The sequence below is a fragment of the Anarhichas minor genome, unplaced genomic scaffold, assembly GCF_050575085.1.
Source record: "Anarhichas minor isolate MPS153535 unplaced genomic scaffold, ASM5057508v1 ptg000062l, whole genome shotgun sequence".
Lineage (NCBI taxonomy): Eukaryota > Metazoa > Chordata > Actinopteri > Perciformes > Anarhichadidae > Anarhichas > Anarhichas minor.
This window is the reverse complement of record NW_027466508.1, coordinates 4303677-4331635: the sequence shown is the minus strand read 5'-3', so window position 1 is coordinate 4331635 and position 27959 is coordinate 4303677. Positions and strand designations below refer to the sequence as shown.

General features: G+C 42.9%; 1 protein-coding gene across 1 annotated transcript; it reads left to right on the top strand.

Annotated features, from left to right (window-relative positions):
* The first annotated feature begins 1171 nt into the window (after nt 1-1171).
* Nucleotides 1172-26177, top strand: dok4 (docking protein 4). Its single transcript, XM_076078003.1, has 8 exons — nt 1172-1237; nt 18406-18513; nt 20225-20339; nt 21067-21186; nt 21376-21565; nt 24336-24474; nt 25603-25717; nt 26032-26177. The coding sequence occupies exons 1-8, from the start codon at nt 1172-1174 to the stop codon at nt 26175-26177; spliced, it is 999 nt and encodes a 332-aa protein (XP_075934118.1).
* Nucleotides 26178-27959: the final 1782 nt, after the last annotated feature.

The window sequence follows — 27959 nt, the reverse complement described above, 5'->3', positions numbered from 1 at the left end:
GACAGTCTGGTCCGAATGATTCTGACATTTGTGTTCCTCCGGTTCGAGATAATTTCAGGGTTGCAATGGATGTTTGAAAGGGGCTCAGGACTACAGCGGGTTCATCCGAGCTAAAATAAACTAAAAAGGCTGCATGAAGCTGAGGGGAACTGCAGAGATTTGAGCGACACCTCACATCACACAGTCATTTGGCTGTTAAAAAAAAGGCTTTAACGGATAACCACAACCAAGGGCAACAGATCCATGTTCGCACAAAGGTGGTAATACTGTAAGCATGGATCTTCGGCGGCATTGCAACGCAATAAATGCTGAAAGTAAGGGATGAAGTTATTCGGGTGTTTGAAGTGGAAATGTTTCTAGATGGAAGCAGGGAGTAAACAGCGTGGCATGATGGGTAAGCAGGCTTTGATTAGAGAACAGATTAAACCTCATACATTTGTATTTCCTAGATACACTCCCTGCTAATGGATGCTGCCTCCTGTGATATCCTTGGTAGAGCATCACAGCTTCATGCCATTACATACACACACACTCATACACAAGCTCACACATGCGCTCATTTTTCTCAGACAAATGGCAAAGCATACTGCCCGTTACAGCACAAAGTCACCGGCAGCCATCCCGCCCTCTTGCCCTCAATAATGGTGCATGCCACCCGCATGAATAATGGACGGTAATGTTGTGCTCCTCACGCTCACTCTCTGAATAATATATACATATATAAACATTTGTGCCTCTCCCTCTCTCTGTACATTTCTTAGAGATGCCAATAATGGAGATGATGGAAAGACCCATCTGGTGAGGAGTGAATGAAAGAAGGACGGAGGAAAGGAAAAAACGCACGGACAGCAAGAGGCGAAAGAAGGAGAGAAACAAGTCCAACAGAGGGGAACGAAAAGGAAACGGGAGGAAAGGAAACGGGGAGGGCGGGGAAGATGTGAAGAGCTGCAAGAAGAGCGACGGAGTTTGAGGACCGATAGAAACAGGAAGTGCTAGAGGGAGGAAGCACACAAAGTCCTGAAGGAGACGGACGGGATTGAAAGTGAACGGACAGAGCACAGGACAGAGGAGCTGAGAGCTAGGAGGGGAAAGCGAGGGACTGTTTGAGGGAGGGAAGAAGCATCTGGATGGTCTCCACGGCGACGGCCGGCAGGTTACCACCCACCCGAAGATGGCCTCCAACTTCAACGACATCGTCAAGCAGGGCTACGTGCGCATGCGCAGCCGCAAGCTGGGGGTGAGTCCGTGTCTGTGTTGTCTCTCCATTCGTGTTTAATCACACCCACCACAAAATGCTATTCCTGAAAAAGGTATTTTCAAAGACTCCTTTGATTTGTTTCTACTCCTACAGCGCGACGAAGGCGTTTGAGATTTTGCACAGTACAAAGTCATTATTGTCTTTCGACCAACTGTACATAATCTCATTGTGATGACGTGACTTTATGATGATGCACAGTTTATGAGTTATTGTGATTTATATATTGCGTTAAACTCTATTGAAGTCCATTCAGTCCCTTTTATATTGGTAGATTTATACAGTGCAGACTTGCACGGTAAGTATATCATGAATTATCCTGTACAACACATTGCCGATAATATAGTACATCAATTACTTTTTCAAAATGTTGAGAACTTAATTTTCAAGTTAAAGTTACTGCAAGGAACTTTCATTTTGTTCATTTTGTCTGCTCCTGTGGAAAAAAGTGTTGTGGACCTGCAGCTCCCTGAAGAAAAACTTGTCATTTTACTTTTGCCGGGTCTGACAGTCTGCTCCTTGTAGTTCTGGTTCTCCCGTAACGCCATTAACTCAGCAATACCCAGCAATACGGCTGCAGCAGCAGATGAGTAACCGTTGAAAAGTTCCTTGTAGTAAATTGAAATACTTAATTCATTAAAGCCTGATGCGAAAAGAGCCATTTCACACATATGGAACTCAGCAAATATATTAAGGTCAATTAGTTTTTGCATAATGAAAGTGTCATCCAAAAACCAACGAACACAGCAATCCAGCATTACTCCGGTTGCACCTGTTACAAATCCAGTGTCACTTGTTTAAGGACTTTTTTCTTAACACTAAGCATGTTGCTCGAAGATGTACCATCTTGTATGACCTCCACGATGAACCTGTCTCCTCTCTGTTCCGTGTCCATTTCTGCATGTGGCTTGAGCTGCACGGGGAATGCTAATTTGAGCAAGTGTGACGTCACGTTCAGACGGCGTAGGCAGTGGAATTCAACTCTGCATGAATTCTGCATATTAGGGAAACAAACACAAATCAATTCGAGCCAGGTTCTGTTCAGCAGCTCATTTCAAATAACCCCACTCCTCTGCTATCGCTGCTCGCACACGGCGCCGTTCAGCTCTAGGAGGGGGACTGATGACGTTCCAATTACAGCATCGGCGCGGTGCTTAGGGTAACACCAAAATAAAAGTTTCTTGTCCTCAAGTTAAGCAGCTCAGTTACTGGCTTCTGTATAGACAAAAGTGTGGCCGGAGGGGAAATAACGCGCTTGCTTTTTAGTTCTTGACCGACTTTTCTGTTTGTTCTTTAAATGCTTTGTGCACAAATATAACTGTGTGCGTTTTTATCCTTCCTTTTACCAGCAGAGACAAAACCTTATCACTGTAAAGTGTGTGTGTGTGTGTGTGTGTGTGTGTGTGTGTGTGTGTGTGTGTGTGTGTGTGTGTACCACCACAGTGAATACCAAAACTCAACATGTCCTTGGAAATTGTCTTGAGATCTTTAACCCTGTCAGCAAAGTTAGCATCCTTGTAAAGGATAACAATAGTGGTTGGTCAGTGTGTCCACCACGTTTTTTTGCCTTTTCGTGGTTGTGAACAGAGAGAGAGAGAGAGAGAGAGAGCTGAAAGCAACCAAGCAATTCTATGTCAAATCTGACATTCAGCACCCCCGTATAGCCACAATGGAATGATCCTTTGTTTCACACCTACATTTTGCCGACAAATGAGGCATAATGTGTCCTAAGGACATCTTGCAGTGACAACCATGAGGTTTTAAGTTAGTGGCTTTTGTGTGAAACGACTCGCCGACTTTTACAGGATTGGATTGGATACATGATGTTCTGTGCAGACATTCATGTTCCTCTGAGGATAAATTGTACCAACTTTGGCCATCTTGAGGTCAATGTTTTAATTTGTCCAATACTTTTAATTATGACAAAAAAAAACACCACTAATGAGCATTAGGCGCAGTGGGCTGCTGTGAAGCGCCCGAGGAGCAACTTTGGGGTTCAGTGTTTCGCTCAAGGACACTTTGACATGCGGTTAAGAGGAGCCGGGGGATTGAACTGCCGTCCCTTTAAATGATTAAAGCTTCGATTCAGTTAACACAACTTTCCCGGGGGGGAAACTGTTGTTTCTAATTCGACTTATTCTGAACTCCTTAACTTTCTAACCCTCATCTTTTAGAGTCTGAATCGGAGGAAACAAAAGGAGAAATGTCACCTCCTTTGTTTGAGGCGACCTTGCCGAACGTAGACCCGATCCTTCATGAAGTCCTACTGGGTTATCCAGCTCTGGGACACTACACTCCAGCTCTGTCCCCCTGCGTCTCCTCGTACTGCGTGTCCTCTACCGGCACCGGGCTTTGGATCGGCGCTAGAAACCGTCTGGCTCTGATACCGACATTGATTGTTTACTGTCATCCATCATTAATCTGTACTGCTTTTGTTAATTTGCCCATTTTTATCTGGCTTCTCAATTAGCACTTGTCACTTTTGGATGAGTTTCAGGAGTTCTGAAATGTGCTGCAAATACGGGCAACATATGAGCAGGAAAATGGTGTTGATTGGCCCAGCCAGCGTCTTTTTTTATTTAAAAACCATTCAGACTAATTTTATTTACTGTACAGTTGAGCTTGTAGTGGAATTAACGGGACCGAAGCAAATTTGACTTTTACAGTTTTTCTCTTTGGGAATCTTTGCGCATTTTTTATTTTTTTTTGTCCGTCTTATTTTCCCTCTTTCTCACTCTGCCCGTCATTTAATTGCTCTGTGTCTTCTTTTTCTCCCTCTGCGGTTTTTCTGCCCAGAGCGCTGATTCCTCACATCTCATTCTTCCTTTTCTGCCTCATTATCTATATCCTTCCTTAGCATTCTCTCTCTGTCATCTTTCTATCCCTCGCTCTTTTTTTTTCATTTGCTCTCTTAATCCAGTTTCCCGCTGTGCCAGTTTTGTCAGCAGTCAGTCCATACGTTGTGATGTGTGGTGTGACGCAGGGACAGTTTGGCATCGGTGGAATGCAGCTGGCATGCTTTGCATATGAAAAGCTCTTTACTGGTTTTACAGTAATTTAATTTAAAAGAAGGTTTCTGTTTCCCTTTTACATGTTGTGGTTATTGCAATGTTCAAGTACTTTGATATAGACTGTCATTACTTACAGTCAAGTCGGAAAAACGGCTAATGTTAGATACCAATATATTTGGCTGATACTGACTCATATAGCTATTCAATTTAATTCTATGTTTATATACAAGAATATACATTATGTACTGGGATTTCAATTCCTGTATTAGTTTGAATAATTATTTAATAATTTAATAAATCCAATGATATATTTTTATATTCTTTGTCTCTGGACAGCGAGAAACATGGCCAATACTAGCAGACATAAAAGAACAATTAACCTATGGCGGCCGTGGCTCAGAGGTAGAGCAGGTTCTTCCAATCAGAACATCGGCAGTTCAATCCCCGGCTCTTCCATCAGATGTCAATGTGTCCTTGGGCCCAAATTGCTCCTGTGCAGGCTGTGGAGTGTGGGTGTCAAAGGTTAGTAAGTCCTGATGGGCAGGTGGCACCTTGTAGGGTAGCCCCTGCCATCAGTTTATTAATGGGTGTGAATGGGTGAATGACATGTAGTGTTAAAGCGCTGTGAGTGGAAGACTAGAAAGGCGCTACAAGTACATTTACTATTTGCCAACTTGAAACAAATGCGGTTTCTGGTTCGCAACCTCTACTTCTTCACCTATCTTTTCTGGCGGATTACTGCCCTATATAACGATGCCAAACTACGCTGTAGCCGAGTTTATGGGCTCTAAACAAGTTGATGGAAATTAACCTAATTCACATTTCTTTTTTTAGCGACATTACAAAAGTTTGCTTGAAATTCACTTGTTGATTGAATGGAAACATACGCTACTAGCGACACCTTTCACATTTTATGTAGTCAATGTATCTTTTGTTAATATTAGCATAAGTGGGCGATTGTGGCTAAGTGGATAGCAGGGCCGTCTTTCAATCAGAGGGTTGGCGGTTCGAACCCCGGCTCCGACTCCGCTAGTCGCATGTCGATGTGTCCTTGAGCAAGACACTTAACCCCAAAATTGCTCCCGTAGCTGTGCCTACGGTGTAGAAATGTGATAGACTCTGAATTGTAAGTTGCTTTGGATAAAAGTGTCTGCTAAATGACTGTAATGTAATGTAAGTGCAGCTCTAAGGTGGAAAAGCAGTCTGCTTTTGCTCGCTTTCTTTTTTAAATTTGTGATATATTCAAAGATAAGCGTAGCATTAACAAAGTCTTAATAAGCCTCAGACTTGTCTTGATACCCTGTAGGGCGATCAGTTTTCAGTCAGTGAGTCAACACGGTGTTGTAGGAAACTCAGGCGAGAGACAGGGGTTGAGACGGGGGCATGAGCACAAAGAGAGGTAACGAGGGAGTTACCCGAGTTAGTCTCTGCATCCTTAGGGCAGAGAGGACGCGCACAGCTGAGGTCCTCCTGAAGGCTGGGTAGATTCACTACCGAAGTCATGCTTAATTTACCTCAGCGGGAAAACGACAAAGCCAAAGGAAAAAAGCCCCAGACATGCAAAAATCCAAGCGCACGCTGACTTACCGCTAACCTCGCGTGCACCGATGTACCCACGGAGCCCTGATGCTTCCACGCAACGGCCTGTTTTTCATGTCCTGCATAAGTATTACCACAGTCCTCTGAGCGTAGTGAACTTCCGTATTGATGAGATTGATATTGATCAGCCTCTAGGCGTGGGACAGGGGTTTCTAAACCCCCACACTCTCCTTCACCAACCTCCCACTGATGACGCATGCAGTCAATGCACTGCACTCAGATGGTTGATAGGCACCGAGTCTAAAAGCATATGTTAGTTGTATTTTCACCATCTGTCCATATGCTTATGTGTGCCCTGAAGATATCTTAGACGGGGTGTGTATTCAAATATGGAGACAGCATACATTTATCTTTAATACCTTTTCGATCTTGCTCCTCGGCAGATGTACGTTATGTTCAAAGAAACATACGGTAAATTATTCACTTGGATTAATAGAGGAGGCAACACCCTGGAGTCCTGGAAGAGTCTCACAGTTGGAATTAAATGTGACATTGCCTGAGGCCCGAGTAAACTTAGAGACGACACATGGACACATGCAGGATATAACACTTCAGACGCTGTTTATCTTCATCTGTAAGATATGTCGTGTGCATAAGTTTCACGACCATTCACACTGGAGAGAGTATTTTCATTAAGATCCCTTTAGCTGTCTGCAAATGCACAGACGAAGTGGGTTTGATTTAAGGGCCGCAGAGACGCATGTGGCAGTTTTATTGTGTCCACAATTTCAGATGGGTCATTTTTGAAGGTCAAATTGAATAAGCACTTTTGTTATTGTGATTTTGTTCAGCAAAACCATTCATTTGGAGTTGTGTTTGTGTCGACTTGATGAAGGTAAACCAAATATTCACTCTCACCTTTCACATTACACATTACATTTTTAATATCAAATTAGCGATTAGCATAACTATAATAGTAGGCTTAGCATTGATTATCAAATCCAAACACTTAGCTAAAATAGACTATACGTTTTTTCATCAGTAGGTCTTTTCAAACTGCTCTTAGTCCCAGGCTAAGTGAGCTGTTAGCCTGAGGTTAAGGCCACATCCATACTACTCTGTTTTCGTTTGGAAACGCATATGTTTTGCTACGTTTACGCTGCGCGTCTACACTACGCCGGTGTTTTCGAGCACCGAAAACGGAGGAGTTTGAAAACGCTCCCGAAGACGGATAAGTTTGAAAACGCCGGGGTTGCGTATTCGTGTGGACGGTCGAAAACTGATACGTTTGGAAACGATGACGCCCACACCCACGTTCGCTACTTGATTGGTTCTTAGCAGTCATGACGTGTCCTTCCCTGATTCGTCACACACCTATCACAGAGATTGTTTTAGTTTTAAAACTCCGTTTTCAAATGGAAACGGAGTAGTATGGACATGGCCTAAGTGAGCTGTTCACCTGAGGCTAAGTGAGCTGATAGCCTGGGGCTAAGGGAGCTGGTAGCCTGGGGCTAAGTGAACTGGTAGCCTGTGGCTAGATGAGCTGTTAGCCTAAGGCTAACTGAGCTGTTAGACTGAGGCTAAGTGAGCTATTAGCCTGAGGCTAAGTGAGCTGTTAGACTGAGGCTAAGTGAGCTTTTAGACTGAGGCTAAGTGAGCTATCAGCCTTGGGCTAAGTGAGCTGTTAGCCTGAGGCTAAGTTAGCTGTTAGACTGAGGCTAAGTGAGCTTTTAGACTGAGGATAAGTGAGCTTTTAGACCAGGGGTCGGGAACCTTTTTGACTCAGAGAGCCATGAAAGCAAAATATTTGGAAATTTATTTCAGTGAGAGCCATATAATATATTTTAAGACTGAATTCAACTAAATGTGAGTATAATAAGCCTCTGAATTTATTGTTTTAAATAATGTTGTTGTAATACTCACAATTAATGCGACTTCTGCGACTTCTGCCGCTTTACATTCGACCGTTTCATCGATGCAATTTTGTCATTGCAAATTAAGCACACCGCAGAACCTGCTCTCTCCACAAAGGCAAATTCTTCAGTCCATTCGTCCTGAAATGTACGATACTCCTCATCCTTTTTTCTTTTCGCCATCTTCTTCGTCGAAGGGTTAGCTTTGAGCTAACAACCGAGAACACTGAGTCAAAAGGGGGCGTTTACCTGTTTACCCAGCAACGGCCAACGTCAGCTATTATCATCCAATAAAAATAATGGACAATTGCTCCTGCAGCCAACTGCAGCCCTGAACAGGACATGAGCAGTGGAAAATCGATGGATGGATTAAAACAAGTGATAATATTTTATGTTTTATCTGAAAAGCCGAAATCTGCGAGCCAGATGCAATCATCAAAAGAGCCACACCTGGCTCGCGAGCCATAGGTTCCCGACCCCTGTTTTAGACTAAGGATAAGTGAGCTGTTAGACTGAGGCTAAGTGAGCTATTAGCCTGGGGTTAAGTGAGCTTCCACACTGGCACAATCCTGGCAAATTCCAAAGCAAAGTTGGCTCTGTGGGATTATCCCCTGAAAATCTAAAATTGCCAGTGTAAAGCAGGGTTTAAGCAAACACTGTAATTTGTGTCACTGATTTTGTAGTGTGATAAGTTATCCCAGTGCCAACTCTTAGCCCTGGGCTGCAAGAATATGTATTGTGGAAAAAAAAACAGGATAAAAGTGAAGTACTTGATGATCTTTTTACAGTTCAGCCTGCCACATCTAGTTTTCTCTGCTCAGTCCAAGGAACCTGTAAATGTGTTTTATACGCCTTGAAGGCATCATTATGTAAGCAGCCCTCTGAGACTAATAGGTTAGCCTGCACTATCGAGTCTGAACTCCCCTGATCTGACATTCAGCTTCACCTCTCCTCTCAGCACTGCTCTGGCTGCAGGCACTTTGACCTCCCTGCTTCCCCACATAATATCCTCCTCCTGCTTCTCCTCATCTGCTCCCTTTCTCTGTTTTTTAAGAGACAAATTCAGGTCGCTCAGTCTTGACAGATAAAGCTACAGACTTCATTATGGTGCACTGCAACAATACAGTATTATCTTCCAAGTTCAATGTTTTGAGTTTTTTTTTAAAGACATATCCAAAGATTATAATAAAAGATTACTGCAAATTCTTTAATAAAAGCTGGTGTTCCAATAATTGCCATATCTCAAATAATAGGTGGGCACAAACAAATACTAACTGGTTGCTAATAAAGGTCAGATAAATAACATCCCTGTGGTCTGGAATTACCTGTGTTACAACAGGTCTGATGGGAAATTTAGAAGACAATGGCATTATATTCTTTGCAATTGAGGTAAACAAAGGCCACAATTAGGGATGTCAAAGATGGACAGATCAAGTTGTCCCCAGGACATGCAGCTGAGCAGTTGTTTCCAGCAGCTGGGCTAATGTTAGCCACAGTGCCAACTCATCAGTCCATCACGTATCAGGTCTGCAGATTATTTCATATAAAAACCAGTAAGGCTGAAGTGCATGATGGGGAGGTGGGGTAACCTATTTTACATTAATTCGCTAACGCTACTGTTTATTTACTGTTGGAGGCAACAGCAAATTTGATTAAATGTTAATTAATTGTTAGGTATGTCCAACCCACCTAGTCTGATCTAATGAATGTCCTCTAATGAAGTTGGAAGGTGTGCAATGCTTTGGATTTTGTTGGGCCAGTTGTTGATTAGTGACAGGTGAGAGCGCTGCAATTTTAAATGAAGTCGATGGCGTCTCCGTGCAAATGACCCTTCTTCTTTACCCTCGGATGTTTGTATTTTCTTGTTTTGCGCCAGTGGCATTACAGAAACGCCATCAACGCGCCCACCTGCCCGTTTTGAATTCTCCGGAGAACGATCTGCTCTATTCACACACAAACTCAATTGGACATTACGCAGACTTTGCACTAGGAAGCAGGCAGGCTAAAATCTGTTTAATGTCCAGTACAACTGAATCGGAAATGTGCGTTCCTTCCCAATAATGTCCAGAGAAGTTCAGGGTTGCAGTGCATGTGTGAAAAGGAATGATAATAAAAATATTGTTACACCCGACGCTCATTATTGTTCCTGACTAGTGTAATATGTCTCCAATCACCAAGCACAGAACCTGAGGATTCATGCAAGGAATGAAACAAATATTATATTGTATTGTAGAGATTTATCTTAATTAAGGATGTTGCTGGATGGAGTACAGGTGTACTGTTAGTTTTGTATATGATGAATACATATATTGTTTGGATGAATGTAGTTTCAATGTGTTGCTGGTCATTTTTCCCAGTGAGTTTTGCTGAATCACCAAACCTTCACTCTGATGAAAGTACTCAGCACTGAAGTTTGAGTCTCAGGAACCACTTTGACGTCAACTGTTCAAATAAAGTGTAAGGAGAAATGAGCACGGAACCTGCCACGTTAAATCGTTACAATGCCCTCATGCAGAGTGCTCATGTGCACTGTTCTTCTATTTCTGACAATTTCCAGGCATCCGGGGGGCAGCCCGATTTTTCATTTGTTATGTTGACAGTTTACGCACCATAAAACTGTCAGCTCAGCGAATGGAAGTTTGTGTGGAGAAAAAGATGGACTCATGAGATGAGATGAAGTTATGACCCCACTGACACACACGCACTAACCGCCAGTCAGAAATGATAGGAAAATGATACATGTGTTATGAAATATGTGAATGCGTGCACACTGGGTTGTCAACATATCTGTGCTTTAGGCCCTCTGCATATATACGTCTGCATTCAGATACATATATGCACACAAACATTTTTATTTTTCAAGCTGCGGTGTGTTGGTCTATTATGGCCGCACCTTGTGCTATATGTGTCTAATATGTTTAAATTTCCTGGTGGTCACTGATTGGTTGACACCGCACGCTGAAAATAACTGGAACATTTTACGTCCGAGAAATGTTGCCAGATTGGCCGATTTTCCGCCCAGTTGTGAAGCTTTAGGAAGGATTATGTCGGTAAAAATTAGCTTGGGTGGGTTTCCAACATTTTGGCCTGGTTTGTCAGTGCAGATGTTTTTCTCCTTCTTTTCTGGCTAGCAACAACGTTTTTAGAACCAACGTGGCAACACAGCAGTAGCTAGAAGGCTACTTGACCGGGCTGGTGAACCATCACAGGCACCCCCACCGGCTTTAAGATGGTCAGATTAGCTGGCAGCAGTGACAATTTGCAACAATTTGCTGAAGATATTATTGCGATGTAAGATTACAGGAACGTCTGTAGGACTATCCTTCATATTCCTGAACATGGGTACATTTCATGAACTACAAAAAGGTCATTGTCTAACGGCGGGTCCAGGGGACCTTCATACCACCTACAAAGAGCTTCAGAGAGATGTGTTCAGAGCACCGGAACAAAAACACAGACACATCACCGACATCGATAATAACATCCAGAACACAAGATTCACTCTCAATGGCTTCTGCAATATGAGAAAAAACGTTCAAAATACTAACTTTATAAGACTATATAGCTTCAAACCAGGGCATGAAAAAAATGGAGCTTTCAAAGTAATTTATTAATGTTGAGAGCAAAGGGCATGGGTTTGTTAATGTTGGTAGGGACATTTTTAATGGGACAGGCACATTTGAGTATATGTGATCTCTAACTCGTGGAAAAGCGTGGGAATGGCGTTAGTTGAATAAATGTTATTCTACATGTTACTTATGTTAAAGTTGATAAATGTTTGGCCTGATTACAGAACAGCAAAGAAAAACACCTGATGACCTCTTAGCCGTCACCTTACACTTGGAATTGAAATATATCATCAGTTGTCTGATGTTAGTTGTATGAGATATCCCTCATTTCTCTCACACAGCTACTGTACTCCTCCTATGGGATACGTCTCTACCTGTGTACCGTCCTTTCCCAAATGTATGCCCATGTGGAGGGCAGGAATGTCAGATAAAACGGTGTAAAAATCTCTGCATGGCTAGATTCATGTAGAAAGATCCTCTGATTGAAGGACGACCCGTTCTAGCACTGAGCCACAGTCGCCCCCAGTCAACAATACCAACAATGCATTAGCAGTCGCTCAGTGATGTGCAGCACATTTTGGGCCCACCACATATGATGGAATGGTTATGGGAGCTATTGAAATGACTCGGACTGCGTTTTCCACCTCCACAGTGATAAGCGAAGCACCCAGGTGATTACTCCGAATCATCATCTTGGTGGCTGTTAGCACTGACCTTGCTTTCTGTGAGAGGAGCAGGCCAAAGTCATTGCCAAATATAGCAGCCAGACTATTACAGAGCCAGTGTTGCCGAAAGGAGTCATATGCTGCCGTTACTCTGCAGGCGCTAGGACCATGCTGCAGAGGCGGTGGCCCGAAGCTTACTGAAGCAGGTAAGATAAGATCAGATCAATCTTTAATGACGTCCGTGGGGACATCGGGTGGAGCGGGACGAAGCATTCCCAGAGGCACTGCGACAGCACATCGATCCGTCTTGTCCGAAGCTGATTGTCCTGCTAAGGAAAAGATGTGTCCAATCAGATAGGAATAGGTCACACTTGTTTGGGCAGCTCGCCGCCCTGTCTGGGAATTGAACCCCAATCTCCTGTGTGATTGGCGGGCACAGTCGCTGATGAGGAGGGAGGTGCTTTTGTGTGCAGCGAGATGCACTACAGGAAGGCACCAAAACAAAAGTTAGTGTAGTGGGCCTAGAATCGACATTCGGCAGTTGACGGTGGTCAGCATTGAAGGCTGCCACTGGAGGTGTTACAGTAGAAGTGAGCAGTGAAGCAGTTTTGTGATATGTATGACGCATTAAACTGGCTGTAGGGATGTCACAAGAACCGATACTTTGGTACCGAGTCAATGCCGAAATTCTGTCATTTTGAACGGTATGACTTTTGTGCAGTGCACAACCGAACGTTGATGCATTCAAATCTGAATGGACGCAGTAAATTCACAATTGACGTGTCCAGGAGACGCACCCAAATGTTTCCCCGATGATGCTACATTGTGAACAACAAATCAGTGTTGGAATCGGCTGGATGAGAGCTGGTTACGTTAGCTGTTCGCAGCCGGTGGGCAGCACAGTCCCGCACGGCTAAATAATGGACCTACCGTCAACGGACATCGCTTTGAGTGACGTTTTGATGTGTTCAAGCTCGATTCAGTAAATATTTGTATTGGTAAGGTAGATTGTAATGCTATCATGATGTGTTTCACATGTAATCTTGGAAATTTTGTTTTTGGCCAGATACTTGAAGAAAAACAGTTGTTTGAAGGAGATGTTTTTTTTACTGTGGTATCGAGAATCGTGGAATTTTAGCTGGTATTGGTATCGCCTACTAAAATCTTGGTATCGTGACATCCGTAATTGGCTATGTCAGGATATTTATACCCTTTTAGCGACTTAGTCAGCAGTGTCTCTCCCTGCAGCCATGTGGGGTGCATTTCCACTGACCTACTAAATATATTAACTGTCAGTGATTTCACATGTTCTTTCCAGATCAGTGAAAATTCAGCCTACCAGGGCTGCTGCCCAGGAAATGGAATGCAGCCTTCTCTCGACGTGCATATGCTTCGCAGGCTTATATATATCGGGAGGATGTGCTTATAATTGTGTTGTCGGCCTGATCAATAAACTCAAGTGCCAGCGCCGCCTAGTATGTTTACATTGGGCCAGCGCATGGATATCAGATGTCTGCGACCGGGTCTGCTCCCCTTCCACAATCTGAGCTATCTATTTTGCAAGAGCTCCGTCACTGCACTCTGTGCTCAGCGCCGCCAAAGATGATTGTGATTGGTTTAAAGAAATACAAACAAGCTTATTTTCCCCAGATGCCAGAATGGTAATATTTGGAGCCTGACCTTTCTTCAGCTCTGACACATTGCTGTGGAGATAGGTCTGGCCATGCGAGACATCCTACTGGCCAGTCGCGTTTTTATTTTTATTTTTAAAGGACGGCCGCATTCGGCTGAAAGTCACTCGTTAACATGGTCACTCGTTAGACCAAAACACTGTTGACGTCCATGGCTGCAAGCAAATAAATGTGTTGACTTCCACTGTACTGATAAAAAATGCTTGTGTTGTAGCGCCCATTTTAAAACTCAATAAACTCAAAACTCCATGTCACTGTATTTGACCTTCTGTACATGACCACAGATAACTTAGTTGGAAGCATCTAGTGACTTGTATGCTTGTAATTTATCGCTGGTGTCATGTTGCACACTCAGTTTCTCCACCAAACACATGTATATATCTTGCCACTAAATACTGGGCCACTTGTTAATGTTTTCTACTCACTCACTAATAGCACACAGATCTGAAAAGTCAATTAGTTTAGGTCATATTTGGAATCTTTAGTGATTAATGCTCTTGCATAGCTTGACAAGCTTACACTTACTTACGTCATCATTGTATACAAATTGTTAAAAGGTTCATACATTGACGTCTTTGGCATAACTTCAAAGCTGTAACCTCTTCACATGCAGTTGATAATGTTTGTTCATTTCTTGAATGTTGTAAATTGCGATCCAGATCTCACACATTGCACCTTTAAGCACACACACAAACACACCACTTCCCTTTGTCTATGTCAGATGGGCTGATGAAGAAAATGCACGCTCAGCAGGATTTTGATGCTGTGGCAGCGGGATGGTTTGGTTGCCGTGGCAGCATGTGGAGGTGGATGGTTACTTGGGTGGCAAGGGGAGGGGGGGGGGGGGAGATGACATATTGCTCTCCTGGGAAAACAGCAGCCGGTCAGAGGTAAATTATCCGACCTCCCTTGTTCACTCTCTCTTTCTCCGTCTCTGTAATTGTATGTTCCACTCAATCCAGAACACACTGTGCCTACCGCTGTTTGCACAATGAGTTGTTTTGCTTTAGTCTGCACCTGAGTTTGGTTGTCTCCCCATCCATGTCCACAATCTACAGACCTTACTATGAACAGTTTTTTATCGGGACTATTTATTACTTTTATTGTATGATTCAGCGTTCATGTTCAAAATCTCACTTGATGAAGTTGCTCATATATCTATTGTTTTAGATGTGTGTTAGAGACACACCTGGTCAATCCCGCTGACATCCTGCCAGCTCGCATGAATGGCATGAAAATAATTCACTCTAGACTTTCCACATTGGTGGTTTTGGACCAAATGCATCACATTTTTTTAATACAGTCATTTGGTGTGTTTGTGAATCTCATAAAATTGTATTCATCACTTTATAGCTGTTTCTTTTGTAATAGTTGTGTACTGTATGAAAATGTCTCTAGGGTCAAGTACGCTTTATGTGACCTGCAACGCCGACAGGGTAACAGCCATGTTAATGCCTATTAGATCTGGTGTTCGTTAGAATTCACATACTAACTTTTGCTTTTTAGTCCTGACAGTCTTTTTAGGGTTCTGAGTAAACACTTGTTGGGTTCAGGTTATGGCAAGAAAAACAAAACAAAATGAGACACAACACTAGAAGTTGCTCACAAGTCATTTTTCCAAGTCCAAGACTTTGAGGGGCAAGTCCAAGTCAAGTCTCAAGTTTTTAAACAAGAGTCCAACTCAAGTCTCAAGTCTTTGAGCTAGAGTCCAACTCAAGTCTCAAGTCTTTGAGCTAGAGTCCAAGTCAAGTCTCAAGTCTTTGAGGGGCAAGTCCAAGTCAAGACACAAGTCACTGTGTGTGCCACTTAAGTCCGACTTAAGTCCAAGTCCCCATCTCTGCACAACACCAATAAATTCTCTTGAAATCCAGGGTTCAGAGCAAGGTGACATATTTCACAGCATATTTGTGTTTTAACAAATCAAAATCAACAAAAGACCAGTGGTGTCACACTTCACTTCCTGATGAAGTTTTCATATCTTGCGGTTGTGAATTCAAGTAAACCGCTTTCCATACGCACATGATCCATTTCTATTACCTCTATAAAACCGCTATATATTTTGCCTTTGTTATCCACGTAGACATTTGTAATGTCTGACTCGAACAGTTACATTTTTATGTAGAGTATTTTATTATTTTAATCCTGCAATGTTAAGCACCTTTGTATTACAGAGAGGAAACAGCTGATGTTCATTTCCACTGTTTTTTTACCCTGTCTTCTTGGTCCCGGTCCCTCTCTGTCACAAACCTCCCCCCTGCCGTCCTCTCCAGTCTTGTATTCGTTCCTCTTTCCTTCATTATTGCTTCATTATCTCTTGCTGTTGTCTGTTCCGTTCTCTGTCTCCTCCTCCCTCCCCACAGCCTCTCTGTATTTCCTTTGACGAAATTGAATGGGCTTTTTAATTGTAAGTCAATTTACCACAGCTGCTATAATGCCCCCCCCCCCCCCCCCCTCTCTCTCTCACCACTCCCGAAACTGCAAATTGCGCATGCTGTAGCTACTCTAATTTCTCCATCCTTACAATAACATGAAACATGAACAGTGTGAGAGGACACGCACTTTGTTTGTTTGTTGTCAGTTTTGCGAAAGAAACTCTCAGCCTCTTCAATGAAGACTAAAGGCTGCAACTGCAATTCTTTATTTTGTTAAGACGTTTAAGTGTTGCATGTACTGTGTCCTTTTCATTCCCCATTACCTCCCATTATGCTTAAAAGTTTAATACAATTGAATTTATTTTGAACCATGGATGAAGTGAATATTTGGTCAAGATTTTTGGAGCTTCTGTCCTAATAAATCTGAAGCTAAATAGACACAGATTGTTTGTAGACTCAATGAAAACTGCAGCGCACATTTGCTTAACGCCATTTCCTCAGTCAATCTGGCCCACAATGTGGTAATAGACTTTGCTTCTAACATTTGGTAGCCTAAATGTTGTCTTCAATGACAATAGTCCAACAGAAGTCAAACTATAGCCGACTGTTGCATTGGTTGACTTAAAGAACAATATTAATAGATTGGACTTGGAACAAATCTGTCTTCACCTGACTGACTTGGCTCGGAACAATCGAGACCTGGGATGTTCCTGTGACTTTCAAAACAATGACTATGTTCCATATCTGGGCTTAAGTGCATCAAATCTGCCATAGACACGGCAACAGCAAGCGTGCCCCGCGTCCTTAGGAAACCGTTTACGCTGTCGTCCGGGCTATTTTCAGCATGTTTCTGTTCTGTGTTTTCTCTATTGGCTGCGGGTTTTTTTTTCTAAATGCTGTGCGTGTGTTGTCAAATTCATTAAATGTTTTTGTAATTTTCTTGTGTTTTTTCTATTTGCACCTGTTTGTACTGCGTTGAGCTCACAGACCAAAAAAATGTTCACCTGCCAAAACTTTGTCCCCTACCTGTTTCACAGATGAAAAAAAATGAACTTGTTCTAAATTCATAATCACAGAAGAGAAAATCATTTAAATCAGACTTAGAAAATAGATCGCCTGAATTTTTTCTCACTTGCCTGCTGTCCGTACGTCTGCTTTCATGCCCACCATCTCTTTTTTTGCCCATCCTCCATATCATCCATCTCCCTCCTCCCCTTCATCTCTCCTTCCCCATATCACTTCGCCCATCCTGTGTTTGAAGTAATCGGGTCTCTGCAGACAAACTGCGAGCAGCGCTTAGTGAAGTTAAAGAGAGGAGCGAGGGGGAGGGGGTGGCAGGGAGGGAAAGACGACAGAAAGTGCTAATTGCTCCCTTCTCACATCTTCAAAGATGAAACTGATGAGAAACAGCTTGGAGTTCCTCTTATTCCAGAGGGGTTTTGCTCACATTATAGCACAGGAAAATGATGTTTCCCCAGACATGGCATTAGTGGTAACCTTGAAGTGCTGCGTCGGCAGGAGACTTGGATGGATACATGGGCATTTCGAAATAAGTCAATAAACGTAATTATTTATCAGGAGGTGTCACATCTTATTGACTAAAGATACCGCTAAGCTTCCTTGCTACGAAATGCATTTAGACTGTTTATCTTGTCACGCCTATTTCATATGCATACATCTTTAAGACTGTTAGTTCAGCGTCATGTGAAGTCCTGCCTTACAGAGTTACCTCTGTATTTGTACCTCGACTTAAACCAATGAAATTGGCTTACTGCATAGTGCTGATTAAAAGAAAAAAGAGGTTGCATTTCATTTCTGCACCTCTGAGCTCAGTTTGTTGTTTTGTAGTGTTTTCTAAGACATTTCAGTCCAGAGTGCAACGTAGCAAGAGGGCATGCAGTGTTTCCTTTCAGAAAGTCACTTTCTCTTTACTAGACAAAGTTTCTCTGCTAGTCACATGCCCTAACATGCGGCCGGTCGCTGGCAACAGACTCTTGTAACTGTTTAGGTGTTGACTTTCCAATACAATTTTTTCTGAGATGGATTTTTTTTAAATGTTTTTATTATTCACGACCTTTTCTATGTGTGACGCAGTCATTCTCAACTTAGTAACAGAATCAACAATAAATCAACTATTGGTTAACTGGCAAACACACATTGCATCATGTCAGCAAGTCCACATATGTTAGTATACATTACATACTGTCCTGTACGTACAGTAGTAATAGTGTAGGCCTTTTATTCTGTTACTAGTTAGTCGAGGCTTGTTAACTTGTTTTTGTTCTGTCACACAAGGTTTGGATTTTGATCCTCATATTGTTTCTGACAAAAACAAAAGTAGTATTGAATATTAAATTACTTTTACCAAAAACTGTGCATTTATATCACAGATCTATCGGCGTTGCTGGCTGGTGTTCAAGAAGTCATCGAGCAAAGGACCTCGTCGTCTGGAGAAATACCCTGATGAGAAGTCTGCCTACATCAGAGCCTTTCCTAAGGTGTGTGTGTGTGTGTGTGTGTGTGTGTGTGTGTGTGTGTGTGTGTGTGTGTGTGTGTGTGTGTGTGTGTGTGTGTGTGTGTGTGTGTGTGTGTGTGTGTGTGTGTGTGTGTGTGTGTGTGTGTGACAGGTATACTCTGTTCTGCAGGAGAAAACTAAAGACTTGACAGACACACATCGACAGGGATGAAAGTAATCAGCCTTCACTTAAAACACCTTCTGAGCTCAGCGAGAATCCACAATCCTTCTTCTTCTTCTTCTCTTTTCTTCACTCCGTCTCTCTCAGAAATCACTCGTCTTTCGTTCTTCACCATCATCATCACCACTTCTCCTTCACTTGACCTCCTGCTTTCATACTCCACTTAATGTCCTTCAACACGCCAGGGGGCCTAAAGTGAAGCTGCAGAGGGACTTTGCTCTATTTTTTTATCCTTTTTTCCATTTATTTTCACTGTAAACACAATTATAAAGCCGTACGAGAGGTTTCACAGAGGGTTTCACTTTTGTGCAAGACAGTAGTTTTATTCCATACCAACCAATTAACTGGCTAACGCTGTGTTCTCACTGCGAGCGACAAAGCAGAATGGCACGTTTTGCCAGCTACGAGTTGTCATTGAAGTTAAATCGGAAAGAATACATTTTTCTTTACATTCATTTAAACAGAAGGAAACAGGTATTTTGGGGGGAGAGAAGGACCGTAAATGGTGAAACCAGGCGGCAACCTCTAGTTCTGCCGAGTGAAGCCGATGCAGAAGTGCCTTAAAACTTTCATTCTGTCTCCTGACCATCAGGGGGCGACTCCTCTGACTGTCAAAAGAAGTCCTATCGTAAAGACGTCTATGGGAAAATGACCCTACCTCTCTGTTAATTAGTTAAACATGAGTTTATGGTCTCAATCTCTAGTGTCAAGTCTTCTTCAATACAGCATGATGTTCATTTAGTAAATGGTGGTCCATTTAGAGTCAAATAGACCATAAAACGCGGAGTATGCTGTAGAGCAGGCTTTCTGTGATTGACAGGTCACTGTCAATTACCAGAGCCGTATACGCCATGTCTACGTCACTCTTCCACATTCCAAATATGGTAACTTCTGTTCACCGGTTGCAAAAATCTTATATCTTCTTCGTTATTTTTTCTGCGTTTTCCAAAGAATGTTTAGCAGCACGAGCGATCAGTGCACCTGTGCAAGCCCCCGCAGTGTTTAAGGAACAAAACTATTTGGTTAGGTTTAGGAAAAGGTCGTGGTTTGGGTTCAAATGATAATGACAAATAAGTCAACGCTGATTTTTGGTTCCACACGGGACATGAACAGCAGTCTCCTGGATGAAAGTCTTGTGTTATTTTAGACCAACTTGTACCTCTCCGACTTCCTCCCAATGTGGAATTTGTCAGTTTTTATACTACTTCCCTTGTCCTAGCTTACATACAAATTGATTACGTGGGATATATAAGAATTATAGTGCACTACTTTTTGTAGGTATTGCTACAAACAGTGTATGAGAAAGAGTGTCTTCAGACTGAATGCGATTAAAATCTTCTCACCTCGTTTTATTTCCACAAATTTCCCAATTGGAGATTTTTTTCAAGTGAACTAACATCGTCAATGAAGAATGTCAATCAGACATTGACTTCTGGAATACCTGCTGCTGAAAAATAACTCCTCACACTAAGATCAACTTTGTTAACAATTTTACCTTCAACCTGTTGCTTAGGTGACAGAGATTAGCAACGTCAAGAATATCACGCGGTTGCCTCGAGATACCAAGCGACAGGCGGTGGCCATTGTGTTTACAGACGACACCGCACGCACCTTCACCTGTGAATCAGGTAACGTACGGACACGCGCGCACACACACACGCACACACACAGATTGACAGCTCTGTATTGTCAGGACTCGACCCTAAACCCTCCCCTCAACACACTACACCAAACTGCAAAATACACATCCCTGTCCACTCTGTCTTTTAGACTCGGTTTTCGATCAAAACCACTTTCCACCCAAGTTTGAGCATGCATACTTTCTGTTGATGCAGTTATCGCACCAGACCCTTAGTAAAAATGTAAGGGATAGCGCAAGATTGTGTGAAATACGCTGCTTTGTTTGTGAGTGAGATGAGAAGATTGATATCAGTTTCATGCCTGTGGGTGAAGAACAGAGATGGGGTCAGGACGTGTTTAGCCTAGCTTAGCATAAAGACTGGGAGCAGGGGGAAACGGCTAGCGTGGCTCAGTCCAAAGTAAAACAAAGAAACACCAATCAACGGCTCTAAAGCTCACTAATTATCATGGTGTGTCTCGTTTGTGTAACATGTACGTAAACAGACACGTAAAAAGCACATCATATGTGGAATATTTCAAGGAGTACCGCGGGAAGCTGAGCACAGTTAGTCCATCTGGGTGTTGTTCACCATTAAATAGTTGAGAGAGATACAAATGTCTCAGTAGTCTCAAAACATCTGCCCGTAGAAGAGGTCGTCATTTCACCATTTGACTACTTTTTTAACAAGACTCTTGGTTCTAGTAGATGTGATATCTCTCTGTCTGTCTTTACAGAGCTGGAGGCAGAGGACTGGTTTAAGACGCTGTCAATCGAGTGTCTGGGGACACGGCTCAACGACATCAGTATGGGAGAGCCGGACCTCCTGGCTGCCGGAGTGCAGTGTGAACACACAGGTAGTTCACACACACACACACACAAAATCAAACAAGCAGAGTCAAAATTTCCATCTCAAGGGGGTGGTTAAGCTTCTACTGCCACCACCGCAGGTCTGTGGTTTAGCTTAGGGACCTCCAGCTCAGATCTTAAAAGCAACTCAAACTATGACCCCTGACTTTGTTCATGTCGTTCCTCGGTCCCCGCAGAGCGCTTCAACGTGTTCCTCCTGCCCTGTCCCAACCTGGACATCTACGGGGAGTGCATGATGCAGATCACCCACGAGAACATCTACCTGTGGGACATTCACAACCCCCGCACCAAGCTGGTCACCTGGCCGCTCTGCTCCCTGCGGCGCTACGGACGCGACGCCACCCGCTTCACCTTCGAAGCCGGGAGGTGAGACCGGGGAATGGGATGGCTGGGGGATGTTTGATCGCTGACTGTCCCCACATACATGCAGGTCACACACATCGTGGGTTGCCACACACATACATAGTGAAGTGTTAGGTACATTTTGTTCACCCTTTTTAAAGGGCACCTTTGGTATTTTTCAACCTATTTTCCCATGTTGTTGTGACTAAAATTCATTTTTGAAATTGGTCCAGTATTGAGGGAGAACGCTAAACCGTCAAAAGTGCTCATTTTTGCCACTGACAGGCTCAGCTTGTTATTAAAAAGGTCTGACAACATTATGGAAAGAACCCTACAGAGAAACGAAACCTTTTTCTTCACCTTTCGTTTCATCCGGTCTGTTTGGTATCGCAGAAGTCCTGTTCTGAAATTTTGCGTCACATCGGGTACATCCCAAGTCTCTCATTTGCATCCACGTTTCCCTCACTTGCGTATTTTTCTTGCATTTTAGTCCCTACCACCAGCGATGCATGGAGAGTTGATTTTTCGGGGAAATTTTAAATTATTTAACTCACATCAAACCCGGCAACGCTCAGGAATTATCAGCCTCACGTGATGGAATGAAATGATCCCGTTATATGAAATAACAGATCATAAAAACACAAATATTTCTAATAAATGAAGACAGTTGTTTGTGGTCCTTTTGTTGTTCAGATCTACAGTTAACATATGGTGAATCAGAAAACAAAATACATTTGGGAGTGATTTAAGATCTGACCAATCAGATGCAGCATCCACTCAATAACTGATATGGCGGGGCGTGTCGGCCGTTAAAAGACTTCCGTGAAGGCTGCTCTCGTGTATCCTCGCTCATGGCGCCTCACAGATCCCACCACGCTCCTCGATCTTGCTCCTCAGAGCCCAAAAAAGAGCTTTGGGACGGCCTTCGAGATGACGGTGCAGAACAACTTACGGTTCGAGCGAGGAAAAATCAAATAAGAGACTTGAGACTCCTCCCTCCAACTCTCACTCTCGTTTCCACTATTGTCTTCCGGCAACAAGGCACATGACACGTTCACAAACAAAAAATAAAGCACTTTGGCGGTGCGATATGATTACATTGTAGCCAGTTTTTAGCGGCAGCCATCTGCAGTGTTCTCCTTCAACACTGGACCAGTTTAAAAAAACGGACTAAATGTCTCCATTAGTCACTAAGACACCAACACATAGTAAAATAGGAAAAATACAGAAATGACCCTTTTAATATGAAACGTCCAACTGTTTATTAGAACTGGAAACCAAAGTGTGTGCCTGTGCACTTTGTCAGTGAGCTTACGGTCAGTCCAAGGATACCTCCCTCTCTCTCTTTCTCTCTAAGTCCATGAAGAGATTGATTGAATAGATTAGACGATGAATCAATGCTGGGTCAGACCTTATCTCCCACTCTTTGACAAAACCTGACGAGCTATGATTGGGTCTGGATGCAGATAAAGGTGTCAGTGTGTGTGTAGCGAGAGAGCCCTCTGTCTGTGGGTGTGTTGTACTGCGTCGCCCCCAAAGACCGTGTCTCCTTTGTAGTGTATTCATTTACAGCTCGTCCACTGCCACTTCCTTTCATCAAACTTATTGGAAACAGACTGTTTGAAACGAGTTAATTTACTATTAATGTACTAATAGTATTAAGTACGAAGTGTTAAGTCATCTGTGAAAGTACACTGAGGATGTGCAGCGGTGCACTTGTTCTTGTCGGTCATTTAACGTGGCACAGGAATATGAATCTTGGCTCACTTTCACACCAGTAGTTCAGGTCATGTGGTCCGGAAATGATAAGTTGACTGACTTTTTTGCAAACAAACCAAGAGTTATAATAATGCAATCATACGGAGTGACAGGATGCTCATTCATTGGACAGTTTTGGTGATCCAGCATCATCGCCCACACGGGGAAATGAGATTGATCGACCGACAATAGGGCATGCATCATTCTACCGGACCTAATGTGTGGAAGCCTTGGCCCATATATCCGACCTTCGCCCCTGAAGGCTTAATCGTCTTCAGACCGATAGCCGATGGGTTCCGAGATTGGTCAACTTATGATTGAGGTTCTGTTTGTTTTAAAGATATCGAATATCGTTCTGATACTGACTAAAAATAGCTGGATCTGGCATCAGTGGCATTAGGCCAATCTGGTATTGGATACCATTATTTTAATAACTGACAATTTATTGCATTTATATATATGTATTTATTTGTTATATTCTATTGGTATGGGATCGGTACTCAGTATCGACCGATTCCCAAAGCCCAGGTATCGTCATTGGGACTGAAAAAGTTGGATCGGTGCATGTTTTTTATACATTTTTTACCTTGTTGCTGCTGTACTGACTGATGAGCCAACTTAATTTCGTTGTATGTTTTTACGATGACAATAAACATCCTTATCCTTATTCTTATCCCTAGTTTATTAGTTTGTAATAAGTCAGTGTGAACGCCGACTAAAAGCAAACAATGTATCATGTCTTTCTTTGATCTGACCCAAATTAACTACAATCAAGGGAACTCGGTGCCATTTGCATTTTTTCATAAAAATGGAGGTTCGGCTTTAAAACTGACAATGCTTCCGTGTTTCCATTACATTTGTGTCAGGGGACACTGAATCACTTCCTGAAATCTCACACTGATTCATTTCTATTGAGTGTAGAGGGAGTAGGAGCTTATTAAGGTTTTCCAGACAATCCTCCATTATACTGTATTGGCCATTCTGTGCTGTGCTGTATTGCACACTGGCTTCACACTAATCTTGCTGTTATGTGTAGGATGTGTGACAGCGGCGAAGGCCTCTACACCTTCCAGACCAGAGAGGGAGAGCAGATCTACCAGAGGGTCCATTCCTCTACGCTGGCTATTGCAGAGCAGCACAAGAAGGTCTTGCTGGAGATGGAGAAGAACAGCAGGGTGAGAGCCTGGCTAGAGTGTGGTGGGGCCCAAAACAGAGCTAAAAGAAAGGGAACAGTGGTCTTACATCTATCAGGTGGTTAGAAATACGGCGCTAAATGAATGCTAATGTTACTCTGTGTCTGCTGGATGTGTATAGGTAAGTGAACATGATCACCATGTCAGCTTCATCAGGTAGTAATATGTTCAACAGGGTTTCAACGTTTCGCCCAAGGCCCCAAACAGGCTAATCCAGCTATGATTATAAGGATTACAGTTTTTTTACACATACACAAATGGTGAAATTAAACAAAGATTTTCTTGGAATGTCGTCCCAGCATAAACACCTATATCCTTCACAAACACAAAAAAAAAAAATAGTAATAAAACATATGTACCGAGAAATTTACAATTACAGATTATGCTTACTGAGCAAATCAAGCACAATCTACTCCAATACAGGCCGGCCATCGCCAGCCATTCATAACTAAATCAATATATATAATAACCAAACAGTTTTTTAATAGTATGTTTTGTGGTAATAGTCTTCTGTTCTATATTGATGTTTGATATTTGTGTTTTTCTTTTTACAAAAAAAAAGATACAGCAAAAGTTCTATAATTGAAATAGTGAGTAAATGTGTTGAACTAATTGTTGATCTGACCTGGGCGGGTCATGTCCCCAATGTTACATTTGCATCCTGTCACTGCTGCAGGTTATAGCCATAAAGTTGTGGCAGCTCTCTACCAAAGAAGTTGGGTTGTACGAGACACTTATCAATGGTCCGTGTATTACCTACAAAATATGACGGCCGGCATGCCAGCAGTTTGGAGAAACAGACGGGACCAATGTAATGCAATTACATTACCGGAGTACCTAAAAAAATATTCTATATTTTGAATATTTTCACCGCTTTACCTTGCCGTCAGACAGCCCGACCCGTTGGGAAACTCAAGCCATTATATCCATCTATGCTGTCTTTAAAGCCACTGGACTCCATTGACAGAAACAGTCATTTTGCGTGGCTGTTGCTACCTCTGCCTTGGTTTGCTATTGTGTGACTTTGGTGAATCATAATGAACTAATTAGACTAATCTGCAGTGCTTTTTTTAAACTCCTGAAGTTGTGTCCTATGTTTATGACTCCCAGTTGATGTCTATGGGTTCAGAGCCTGGCTCCTACCCATGCACCCCCACCGCCATCCTGCCCCGATCCGTCTACTGGCACCACATCACCGGAAACCAGACCGGCATGGATGGCAGCGGTAGGCCCTTACACAGACCCTTCAGACAATTATTTTTTTATCTATTCCTTTTCTTATGTAGGCTTCTTACATATTATGTATAGTTCAAAAGCATGACAACACATTTCTCAGTCCATTGCTATTGAACTTTATGTCATGGCTCCAAACAAACCTGCTGGCACCAACATGGCGAGAGTAGAGAGTAGAGTACACACCAAAATCAGAAAAAATCAGAAAAAGAAAACCTCATGTATTTTGGGTTTTGCCTCTTCCACTTAAATATACTTTTAAATCAGCTGTCCTGGTTAAAAGCCGTGTTTATCCTCTGTCTGTAGGTGATGCTGCAGAGGACGACCTGCTGTCCACCCGCCTGCCACCGGACCATCACGCCACGCTGCCCCTGGCAAACGCACATGCACAGTCCCAGTCGCACATACACACACAATCAATGACACACTACCCCACCTACCCTAGACAGTGACACACACACATACACGTAAGAAGGTACGGACGTTGAAAATGACGCAGAGACAAATAAAACACGTGCATACATGCATGCAGGCCCACACAATTCACACACACACACTGAAAGAAACACACGCTGTTCCCTCCTTATTTAAGTTTTACAGCCCAACGTCACACCTCACAAGAGATGGTGTAGGCAGGACTGACACTGGCCAACACACCATGCTGAATGCAGGAAGTGAAAACTAAATCCAGCGAAAGACTGCGAGGAGATAGAGCTTCCTTACATGACTGCAGCTCCTACAATTCCACAGGAGGCGGGGGGGGGGGTATTTGACGTTTTTCCACACTCAGGGTGAGAAACTCCGGCAGATTGGCATGTATTGCCTACTGTTTAAATGTGCAATGTGTAGGGAAAAAAAGAAAAGAAAACACTCAAAAAAGGAATCAACAGAACGTGAAGAGGTGACGTTGTGTGCAAAGACGTCTACGTATTGTGTTGCAGAGATATTTGCTGAAATGAGCATGCTAACCAGCTACAGTTACCTCGTATTCAATCAGCACAAACCCCAGCGCCGGGAGTCACATCAGGCCAGATGAGCGCTGGGTCTAACTTGTGTAACGGGGGAAACAGAATGTTTGCTGATCTGGCGGGGAGCATGGTTTGGGCAGTCCACTGGAATCAGTCCCCCCAATTACAGTTGCTACAACTCTGCAAATCTGCAGAATTTTTGCCACTCTGGATTTAATCAAACAAACTACCAAAGTGCACACAGACCGTACAGCTCCTAGTTAGTGGCACAGTAAACAAAAAATTGCTATTTATTTTTCAATAACAGAGGACTTTAAACTTAGACTGCATCGACCAAGTAGTAGAGGAGAAATGCTGCCACCTATTTGTTTGGAGCGGGTGGGCCAGATCTTACAGATTGCACCTTTAAACCACCAAGGTATTATATATATATATATATATATATATATATATATATATATATATATACTGTATATATTCCGGATGGCCACTCATGGAGGCAGTGTCCAAAGCCTTGATCTTGTTACAAAGCTACCTGGGTAGACTTGGTAGATTTTTTGTGAGGAATCTTTGAATGATGTTTGAGTTTCTCACCCCAAGAGTGACAATTTCCAAATGGCTGCCATGGGATAAACGTCAATAAGGCCCAGTGTGTTACATTGAATGCTGCGTGGACCGGGACTGCATGGTGCCTTAATAGCACCACATGGACTGTGCTATCATTGGACATATGCTGACATTGAGGATTCCCAGTGTACCCTTGCCAGCTGACACACTTGTCCAAAGAACACTTGATAATTTCACTGTATGTCCACGTCTGGATCAATGCCTTTGATTTTGCTGATAACTGATGTGACTTTGCAGTTACTGGAGCTGTGCTGTGCCGAGGTTCTGAACCTCGGGTTGAAACTGTGATCGGATTTATTTTTATGGATTGGCTCCTGTACTAAACTGGATATTAGCACTCAAGCTGCGTACGCATCAAATGCGAAGCGAGTTTTAGCCTTCCGTTACTTGCACGAATTCCGCCGCGGTGATCATTTGTGTTTTTTCTCGTCACTCGCGCTAGACGTGCCGGAGAGGACGGGGGGCTTACCTCTATGAAGATACCAACATTTCATCAAACATGGCAGAAATAACCACTCTTGCTTCCTTGTACATGCTGTGGAATTCCCAGATACATTACGTCTGTGAATTTCATCAAACCGTATTCACTGTATCTAGCAAGCCACACATCAACTGGTTTAATACAGCATTACGAACCCA

Coding starts and splice junctions, on each gene's coding strand:
- dok4 (XM_076078003.1), top strand. CDS start 1,172: ATGGCCTCCAACTTCAACGACATCGTCAAGCAGGGCTACGTGCGCATG. Junction 1,238..18,405: donor TGCGCAGCCGCAAGCTGGGG/GTGAGTCCGTGT, acceptor TTTATATCACAG/ATCTATCGGCGTTGCTGGCT. Junction 20,340..21,066: donor CACCTTCACCTGTGAATCAG/GTAACGTACGGA, acceptor CTGTCTTTACAG/AGCTGGAGGCAGAGGACTGG.